The following is an 11290-nucleotide window of genomic DNA, read 5'->3' on the forward strand; positions in this document are numbered from 1 at the left end:
GTCCTGATTGCCCTGGACAACCTGGACTCTGCATTGGTGACTGCTTTAAACGCTACCATACATTGGTGAAATCTTAATTTTTTTTACATTTACTGTTCCTGAATTTATTTTTATTTTTTACTTTTACTGCTCCAGACTTTTTCTTTGCAATAATTTACAACAGGATCTCCTAAATTAGAGTAAAAAAGCAGTGTGTGTGTAAAACTGAAAATTGAAAAATTACCACCATACACTGTCTCCAATTTGTTTGGCTAAAACGGTTCCATCAAAGGCATCAAAGCACTCCATATACAATACTTTGGGGTGTCAACATTTCAAATATATACACTTTCATGCCAATAAATAGACCTGGGGTATGCGATTGGCCCCAAACTAAAGATAGGCCTATGAGAAGAAATACTCTCACTTTTAACTAAAATTACAAGACATAAAATTCTAACAGAACCTTCCCAAACTTCTGGCAAACCTATACATGGGGGGCATAGGTGTACTCAGGAGGTCTTATAGAAAACAACCTGTATTGTGTTTTTGCAATAACTTACAACAGGCTCTCCTAAATTATAGTCAAACAATGTAAAACTGAAAATTAAAAAATTACCACCATACACTGTCTCCATTTTCTTTGGCTAAAACGGTTCCATCAAAGGCATCAAAGCACTACATATACAATACCTTGGGGTGTTTACATTTCAAATATATAAACTTTCATGACAATAAATAGTCCTGGGGTAATGCGCTTGGCCCCAAACTAAAGATAGGCCTATCAGAAGAAATACTCAATGCAATGCAAGTCATAAAATTGTAACAGAACCTTCCCAAAATCCTGGCAAACCTATACATGGGGGGTATAGATGTACTCAGGAGGTCTTACAGAAAACAACCTGGACTGTTTTCTTGCAATAACTTTTACCACATTCTCCAAAATCACAGCCAAAAAGCAATGTGTGTGTAAAAATAAAAAATACCACCACACACATTCTCCAAAGACTGGCGATTGAATTAGTGCATGGAAAGTGTTAAAATACCAGCATTTGAAATACCCTAGGGTGTCTACTTTTCAAAAATATATGGTTTGTTGGGGGTAAATTACATTGGCTGGCTTCAGAAATGTTCTAAATAGGACATGGGTGCATGATGACAGATGTGAAAATTTCAAGTTGGAAAACTGGAATGCGCCACCTAAAAATAAGGCCTTTTAGCCCCCAGGGAACCCAACACACCTATACATGGGTGGTATCACTGTACTCAGGAGATGTTGTTGAACACATGTTGAGGTGTTTTTTGACAGTAACACATAACAGGAATTGAGAATCCATGCCTAAAGTACAATGTGTATGAAAAATAACACAAAAAAATGACTACCCAAAAGTTTGCCAAAGACTGGTGCTTGAATTAGTGCATGGAAAGTGTTAAATACCAGCATTTGAAATACCCTAGGGTGTCTACCTTTCAAAAATATATGGTTTGTTGGGGGTAAATTACATTGGCTGGCTTCAGAAATGTTCCAAATAGGACATGGGTGCATGATGACAGATGTGAAAATTTCAAGTTGGAAAACTGGAATGCGCCCCCTAAAAATAAGGCCTTTTAGCCCCCAGGGAACCCAACACACCTATACATGGGTGGTATCACTGTACTCAGGAGATGTTGTTGAACACATATTGAGGTGTTTTTTGACAGTAACACATAACATGAATTGAGAATCCATGCCTAAATTACAATGTGTATGAAAAATAACACAAAAAAATGACTACCTAAAAGTTTGCCAAAGACTGGTGCTTGAATTAGTGCATGGAAAGTGTTAAAATACCAGCATTTGAAATACCCTAGGGTGTCTACTTTTCAAAAATATATGGTTTGTTGGGGGTAAATTACATTGGCTGGCTTCAGAAATGTTCCAAATAGGACATGGGTGCATGATGACAGATGTGAAAATTTCAAGTTGGAAAACTGGAATGCACCCCCTAAAAATAAGGCCTTTTAGCCCCCAGGGAACCCAACACACCTATACATGGGTGGTATCACTGTACTCAGGAGATGTTGTTGAACACATGTTGAGGTGTTTTTTGACAGTAACACATAACAGGAATTGAGAATCCATGCCTAAAGTACAATGTGTATGAAAAATAACACAAAAAAATGACTACCCAAAAGTTTGCCAAAGACTGGTGCTTGAATTAGTGCATGGAAAGTGTTAAAATACCAGCATTTGAAATACCCTAGGGTGTCTACTTTTCAAAAATATATGGTTTGTTGGGGGTAAATTACATTGGCTGGCTTCAGAAATGTTCCAAATAGGACATGGGTGCATGATGACAGATGTGAAAATTTCAAGTTGGAAAACTGGAATGCGCCCCCTAAAAATAAGGCCTTTTAGCCCCCAGGGAACCCAACACACCTATACATGGGTGGTATCACTGTACTCAGGAGATGTTGTTGAACACATATTGAGGTGTTTTTTGACAGTAACACATAACAGGAATTGAGAATCCATGCCTAAAGTACAATGTGTATGAAAAATAACACAAAAAAATGACTACCTAAAAGTTTGCCAAAGACTGGTGCTTGAATTAGTGCATGGAAAGTGTTAAAATACCAGCATTTGAAATACCCTAGGGTGTCTACTTTTCAAAAATATATGGTTTGTTGGGGGTAAATTACATTGGCTGGCTTCAGAAATGTTCCAAATAGGACATGGGTGCATGATGACAGATGTGAAAATTTCAAGTTGGAAAACTGGAATGCACCCCCTAAAAATAAGGCCTTTTAGCCCCCAGGGAACCCAACACACCTATACATGGGTGGTATCACTGTACTCAGGAGATGTTGTTGAACACATGTTGAGGTGTTTTTTGACAGTAACACATAACAGGAATTGAGAATCCATGCCTAAAGTACAATGTGTATGAAAAATAACAAAAAAATGACTACCTAAAAGTTTGCCAAAGACTGGTGCTTGAATTAGTGCATGGAAAGTGTTAAAATACCAGCATTTGAAATACCCTAGGGTGTCTACTTTTCAAAAATATATGGTTTGTTGGGGGTAAATTACATTGGCTGGCTTCAGAAATGTTCCAAATAGGACATGGGTGCATGATGACAGATGTGAAAATTTCAAGTTGGAAAACTGGAATGCACCCCCTAAAAATAAGGCCTTTTAGCCCCCAGGGAACCCAACACACCTATACATGGGTGGTATCACTGTACTCAGGAGATGTTGTTGAACACATGTTGAGGTGTTTTTTGACAGTAACACATAACAGGAATTGAGAATCCATGCCTAAAGTACAATGTGTATGAAAAATAACACAAAAAAATGACTACCTAAAAGTTTGCCAAAGACTGGTGCTTGAATTAGTGCATGGAAAGTGTTAAAATACCAGCATTTGAAATACCCTAGGGTGTCTACTTTTCAAAAATATATGGTTTGTTGGGGGTAAATTACATTGGCTGGCTTCAGAAATGTTCCAAATAGGACATGGGTGCATGATGACAGATGTGAAAATTTCAAGTTGGAAAACTGGAATGCGCCCCCTAAAAATAAGGCCTTTTAGCCCCCAGGGAACCCAACACACCTATACATGGGTAGTATCACTGTACTCAGGAGATGTTGTTGAATAGATATTGAGGTGTTTTTTGACAGTAACTCATAACAGGAATTGAGAATCCATGCCTAAAGTACAAAGTGTATGAAAAATAACACAAAACAATGACTACCCATAAGTTTGCCAAAGACTGGTGGTTGAATTAGTGCATGGAAAGTGTTAAAATACCAGCATTTGAAATACCCTAGGGTGTCTACTTTTCAAAAATATATGGTTTGTTGGGGGTAAATTACATTGGCTGGCTTCATAAATGTTCCAAATAGGACATGGGTGCATGATGACAGATGTGAAAATTCCAAGTTGGAAAACTGGAATGCACTACCTAAAAATAAGGCCTTTTAGCCCCCAGAGAACCCGACACACCTATACATGGGTGGTATCACTGTACTCAGGAGATGTTGCTGAACACATATTGGGGTGTTATTTTGTAGTAACCCTTAACATTCTCAGTACATGTATTCTTAAATTGCTATTTTGTCAAAAATTCACCACTTATTTTTTTTCTTTTAAAACTTTGGCATTGATTGGTGCTAAAATGGTTGCATGAAGAGAGTCAAAATACCCCAAGTTTAATACCTTAGGTTGTCTTCTTTTTAAAAATATATACATGTGAAGGATTATTCAGTGATTCCTGACAGATATCAGTGTTCCAATGTAACTATCTCTAGTTTTGAAAAAAAATGTTTTGGAAATAGCAGTGTGCTACTTGTACTTATTGCCCTATAACTTGCAAAAAAAGCAAGGGGCATATAAACATTGGGTATTTCTAAACTCAGGACAAAAAATTGAAACTATTTAGCATGTTTTTTTTTTTGGTGGTTGTAGATGTGTAATAGATTTTGGGGGTCAAAGTTAGAAAAAGTGTGTTTTTTTCCATTTTTTCCTCATACTTTATATTTTTTTTTATAGTAAATTATAAGATATGATGAAAATAATGGTATCTTTAGAAAGTTCATGTAATGGCGAGAAAAACAGTATATAATATGTGTGGGTACAGTAAATGAATAAGAGGAAAATTACAGCTAAACACAAACAGTGCAGAAATGTAAAAATAGCCATTGTCATTAAGGGTAAGAAATTTGAAAAATGGTCCGGTCATTAAGGGGTTAAGGTAATATTTGTTTCTCCTTCCAATTAAGTAAAGCTGAAAAGTTTATCAAATATGAACCTATTAAACTGGAGATATTTCACCTCCCAATAATTTAAATGACCTATGTATTTCTAATGGTATAAGTAAATGGAAAAAATAAAAGTTATTCTAAAAATGAAACCTTTAGGTAGAAAACCATGATTTAAATGGTTAGTGAGCCTTTTTAAACAGCTTTTTAGCTTCAACTCACTGATTTGGTAACTCACAAGCTGACGACTCCTTGGGTGCTGACAAGTGGATTTATATCCAGACAGTATTATGCAATGTGGCCCTTTTCTCTACTCTTTTATAGGATTGCTCTGAAGTGCATGGCCTTACATTTGAGGAGTGCTGTCTGAATGACTGATTATTTCAAAAATCTTTGCATATTTTGGATTTCAGTATCACACATGATTAGAGCTGCAACAACTAATCGTCATAATCGATTATGAAAATAGTTGTCAACGAATCTCATAATCGATTAGTTGGTTTTTCAACCTTTATAAGTATATATTCGTTATTTTTAGAGCGGACTAGATATTTCCCCTAACCTTATAGCTGGTTATTTATCATTGCATATAGATATTCAAGATATTTTTATGTTAGAATGAAGTCAAGGGTTACTTTGAGAGGCCCCTTGCCAAGGTAGAAAGCACTTAGCATTGGTGAAGAGCTAACAAAGATAAATATCCCACTTTGGTGAAATTGGCAAAACCCTACTTATACACCTCAACAGCCTTTTCTCTGCTGCAGGAAATATAGCTGCAAACAGAGAACCAGCCTTAGCCAGAAGCATGTGGACATGTTGAGATTTTTGCATTTCAATGCAAAGTTTCTGAAAGAGTGAATAACAGAATGTTATTAACAGTGATAGTCTAACTCTTTCTAGTTCTACCTCTTTTCAAACAGTTTGTGGTTTTGTTTAATTATAAAACTGTGCTCTGCTGCTTAAAAATTGAAGAAACAATTGTGTTAATGTAAAGTTTTAGTCTGAAGTTTATATTTGTAACATTTATTATGTGGATTTTATTTAAAACATAGAAAACTATTATTGATTCTCTTTTTATCCGATTAATTGAAAAAATAATCGGCCGATTAATCGATTATGAAAATAATAGTTAGTTGCAGCCCTATACATTATATTGTACCATATACATATATCAATACTGTTGTCATTGCATATGTGGTGAGCTCCAATATTGACACTCTGGTGTAAAGTACAAACGAAAAGTGTCTATACATCCATGAGCATGACATCCTCAATGGAGGAAAACGATCCGCCCAGTCACCACTCCAGGTGGTAACACAAACTTATCATCATGAGCAATAAACCAAATCACTGCACTCTGAATAATGTGATGCCATTCTCCACTCCAAATCTAAACCTCACACTAAGCAACAACTACTTCAATGTATGATCAGTGTTCCAATCAATCATGGAGAAAAGTGGGCGTGCTCTAATAATGTATCAGTTCATGGCAATGAGTCATCGTAGATAAAGTTATGTTCAGACATCAAGTATCCATCAAGTTCAGACATCAAGTATCTCTCTCTAACTATCTATCTCATAGGTATCAAAAGTAAATATCCATTTGGCCTCCAATTATAAGATTTCTTTCTTCCTGTCACCACCTTGGCCAAGAAGGGGCACATGATTAATTAACATAAATCTAAGATAGTTTACTGTGTAATTATGTTCTAGGAAATGTCTGGCCACTGTTTGTCTCTGTTTGCTTTTTCTTTATAGCCGATCAGATGGCACTCCTATGGTTAGCTATCCTCTTCTTGATGTCATCGTCAGTTTTTCCTACATACAAACATCTGCATATGCAGCTCAGGAGATAGATGACAAATTTTGTGGAACAAGTCAAATGTCTAGTTTTTAATTTCTTTTTAGTATGTTGGTGATGAAAATTGGTGCCTGGTATCATGGAGTTACAAGTATCACAACTAGTGCAGCGGAAATATCGCTTAACAGATTTCAGCCAGGTTTCATTCAGGTAACAATCTGTTGGATCGGTCAACATCAATGAGTTTTTTAGACTACGTCCTCTCCTAAAACCCATCCTGGAAACCCATCCCCATGAATGGCAAGGCAGGGTCTGATTTTACTACATCCCAATGTTAATGTATTGCCTTTGTTACAAGAGTGCACCATGTTATATGTTATTCACATGATGATATACAGTACCCGATATATATCACTGTAGTTGATAGGATGATTTTGAGTTCTATATATATATATATATATATATATATATATATATATATATATATATATATATATATATATATATATATATATATATATATGTCCAAAGTTACCAGCACTCACTATATGAATCACAACGTCGGGGTGCTCCCAAAATATCAAATATATCAAATAGATTGGTGGTTCAAGTGAACAGAGGCACTCGCCGTAAATAAAATTGTATTGTTTCTAATACAATTAAAAATGTGAAGATGTTTCTGCACTCACGGGACAGAATAACAGGGTAATGCAAAGTTTTTCATGTTTTCATGGGGGAAATTTGGCTTATCAACAAAGGGAGAGTTGTTGAACAAAATACTATGGTAAATATATATTTAATTTGTTTTATGAAATAAGCAAAATATAAGAAGCTGTTGTGAAAGAAAATATGAACAAATTAATTAAACAAGAATAGTTTGTCATATGAAATTCCATACACAGGAGTATATGAAACAGTATACAGACTGCGTATATATGAAACCGTACAGCTGTTACCAACAGGAAAATGTATTAATAATTCATTGCTATCAGTTTCTCAACCTATCTATGCAAATGATGAATCACAATAGTTTTGTAGATAAAATAAGAATAGCATTTTTCTTTTCTACTTACCCACCCCATAAACTCAATATACTAAATTTAGAAAAATAAATTCTAATTTTAAAATATATGAAGGAGAAGTCAATTTTAAAATGGATATAAACATGGATATAAAATACTCTGTGTACTGTTGCTTGTATATAAGAATGTGTACTTAAAGGGGCATGAAACCCAAAAAATGTCTTTCATGATTCAGATAGAGAATACAATTGTAAACAACTTTCCAATTTACTTCTATTATTTAATTTGCTTAATTCTCTTGTTATCCTTTACTGAAAGGTTTATTTAAGCTCAGGAGCAGCAGAGAACCTAAGTTCTAGCTGTTGATTGGTGGCCGCATATATATATTGATTGTGATTGGCTCGCCCATGTGTACAGTTAAAAACCAGTAGTGCATTGTTGCGCCTTTAACAAATGATACCAAGAGAATGAAGCATATTAGATAATAGAAGTAAATTAGAAAGTTGTTTAGAGCAGCAATGCACTACTGGGAACTAGCTGAACACATCTTGTGAGCCAATAACAAGAGACTACTGGGTGTAGCCACCAATCACCTAGTAGAGCACTGCTGTCGATGAGGATATGGACACATGCTTTTCAGCAAAGTATACCACAAGAACAAAGTAAATTTGATAATAGAAGTGAATTTAAATGGTCTTAAAATTACTTGCTGTATCTGAATCCTGAAAGTCTTTTCTTTTTCCTATGCCTTTAACACTGCATAGTTTAACACATAGTTGAAGTAATCTCTGGATCAGCAATGCACTATTTTTTATTTATTTTTTTAAATATACCTCTGCTGTTACTTTCTGGGTAGGCAAAAATTGGTTTCTCTGGAGAACGCTGTATTTCGGAATTAATGAATGGTTTTCCTCTTGGATACATGACATAGGAGCTTGCAGATGGAGTATCGTGTTTGGAGTATTCTTTAGGACTACGGGTCAAGTGATTGTACTGCTGCAATCAAATAAGATTAAACATTAGTTAATTAATATCTATAAAAATGAATTTTAAGTGAGAGTTTCAGAAACTTATCACACCAAAAAATGTTCAGCTTTCGTGGTGAATTTAGTACATATAATATATATGGTTTCACAAATCCCAGGAATATATATCCATCTTCTGTCTGTCTCAGGCTCTAATATACACACACAAAAGTACTGCAGCAAGTAGTAATACATTTTATTGCACTATAAGTGTTTAAGAGTTACCACTACATTTCAGATCTGAATGGGACATTATAGTAAAAAAAAACAAAAAAAAAAAACACTCTAAACCAAGAACATAATTTTAAGACTACTATTGACACTAGACTACTCTATGCTTAACCCATACAAAGGGATTAAAACCAAAGTAGAAATACTGTTAGAAACTCGTAGAACATTGCTGGTCCCAAACGGCAAACACTGCTGATTGGCTAGTTCCACATGAGTCCCGTGACTAGCGCCTCTGATTGGATCAGCAGCGTTTACCGCTCTGCAAGACCAGAGTGGTATTTCTATTGTGTGTTTAACCCCTTTATAGGAGGGGTTAAACACACAGCAGTCTAGGGTCGATAGTCTTAAAATTACATGCTTAATGTATTAGAGCATTTTTTTTTTTTTTTTTTTTTTTTTTACTATAATGGCCCTTGAAGCAATATTGGTCAATATAATGAAATTTATAAATTGACCCACACAAAACAGTTTGATTAATACAGGCACACAAGAGCAATCTCAACAATGAATTAACGCCTATATAAAATGAAATGCACAAATAGAGCAACGTTTACTTACCTGGGTTGTGGTGGGTGCAAACAACCTTTATCGGCTTCTAGCAATCTACTTTAAATCTTGCAAAGAATGATGTAGATGAAAACTACAAATCCCAATTCCCATTGTGTTGCTTTCAATTTAAAGCTAGACTATGGTGGCTGCTAGTTGCGGCAACACTGCATCACAGCCCAAGTAAGGAAGTTGTTCCATGTACGTTTGAGGACATTAGGAATTAAATCACTTCAGAGTGTGTGTGTTAAGCTGCAGTGATTTAACTATGGTTACAATAGACACACAAGGTTAATAAAGGGGTTTACTGGCTGCTGCATGTGTGTTTCTGGCAATCAGTGGATGAAATCACTAAAATATATTGTGCGTGTGTATATGAGACTTAGTAGCAAGACAGAATATTGATGAGCCAGGGTATTTTATATGTACATACATGTGGATAAGGCAGCCAAAAAATAATGGTGCCATGCTGACTCCCTGGATATAGAAAACACTGGCATCTTCATAAAGGTTTTAAAAATGCGAGTAATCCTAGAGGTCCCCTCCAATATGTTCGGTTGTATAGCCCTGTACGTACTGATACTTACATCATCAACCAGACACTAAACGGATGCAACTTTTCTTTATAACTATATTTTTAAAAATATATGGAAGGGTTTCATTTGCAATAGTGATATTTTTTCACCTTTGTATCTATTTTAACTGATCAACCACAACCCAACAATAACTTGTGATGTTATCTTACAATAATGACTTGGTTACAACCTTTGGGTGCAAATAGAGCTCAGATTACATATTGAGGATCTGGCAAGTTATAAAAGCATTTCCCTACTAATACTTTACTATTAATCAGATCTGAGAATAACCCACACTTACAAACCAGTAAAAATAGAGAATGTAGTCAATTCCAATTTAAAGTTTGAGAAGCATTTGTAATGTAGCATCTTCTAAACTGGAAAGCGAATTGGGTCTCACTAAACAAACATTTGTTTTCCATATATTCAAGAAACCCTCTTGAATGTAAAAGCAAATTTGGGGCTGGTTTAAAAATAAATATGTTATTGGGACATAAGTATCAAAATTAAACTTCTGTTTAACCACACAGTCATATGCAATAAATAGTGAACTAATAAAATGATCCGTTAGGAAGACGATTGGAGGAGTCCATGTTCCTCATATTGTAGAGACATGTTTATGCTAAATGCAAGACTAGTGATGATCCATCTTCTGGCATTTAAAAGCCAGTCACGAATGCTTCTATATTGGTGTATGATGACAATGCAAAGAGACAGGAGTAAAATGAATGGAGAAGTGGCTAACAGGATTTGTCAAATTATTTTACACATTGTTTTCATCTGTCACTCTCTATACAAAGTGTTAAAACACATCACCTGCTTTAACGAGTAGGCTGCAGCGGCCATCTTCTTTAAGGGAAACTGGAATCATCTAACACTAAAACATCCGGGTTACCCAGCTCTTCCCAATAAAATTCCGACCAGCTAAATCTACAGGGGAGCGTGGGGGAACGTGCGACTGACGTCACGTAAACAAACGTCATTACCGGTAGCCGCAGACAGCTAATATGTCCAATCAAATTTCTCACTAAGGGTTAATAGGGCGGGAATTTAAACACTGGGCTTAGACCTATTGAAACGTAACCTCTCGTTTGCCAGAATGTTGCAATGTAAACCATGTCTGGAAAACAGTGAGTTAACTTTGCGGAAATACCGCATACTCACTGAATTTCTCCACTTGCCAGTATCATTTCAACGACGTCACGAGGGCGGGTCCTTTAACTCACAAACATTGCTGATTGGAGGAAGGATATTATTCCCTTACACGATTGGTCATCTGAATTCAAACGGGTGTTTCCCGCTTATAGGCCCACTGTTCAGATTGGTTCTCAGTAACGATGCGTTGTTTGTCAGTATCCGGTTTTATT

General features: G+C 35.7%; 1 protein-coding gene across 4 annotated transcripts in view; it reads right to left on the reverse strand.

The window, feature by feature from the left end:
- CEP57 (centrosomal protein 57) overlaps positions 1 to 11130 on the reverse strand; it is a 95550-nt gene extending 84420 nt beyond the window's left edge. For 2 of the 4 annotated variants that reach the window (XM_053708597.1, XM_053708596.1), the window contains exons 1-2: positions 10740 to 11006; positions 8380 to 8542 (exon numbers count right to left, since the gene is read on the reverse strand). In XM_053708597.1, coding sequence (XP_053564572.1) covers positions 8380 to 8542; positions 10740 to 10769 — 193 coding nt within the window. In that variant the 5' untranslated portion in view covers positions 10770 to 11006. Of the gene's footprint in view, positions 1 to 8379; positions 8543 to 9360; positions 9577 to 10739; positions 11007 to 11087 lie in introns of those variants that run through there. The other 2 variants (XM_053708598.1, XM_053708599.1) reach the window with 2 other exon arrangements.
- Positions 11131 to 11290: the final 160 nt, after the last annotated feature.

Source organism: Bombina bombina, chromosome 3 (genome assembly GCF_027579735.1).
Source record: "Bombina bombina isolate aBomBom1 chromosome 3, aBomBom1.pri, whole genome shotgun sequence".
Classification (NCBI taxonomy): domain Eukaryota; kingdom Metazoa; phylum Chordata; class Amphibia; order Anura; family Bombinatoridae; genus Bombina; species Bombina bombina.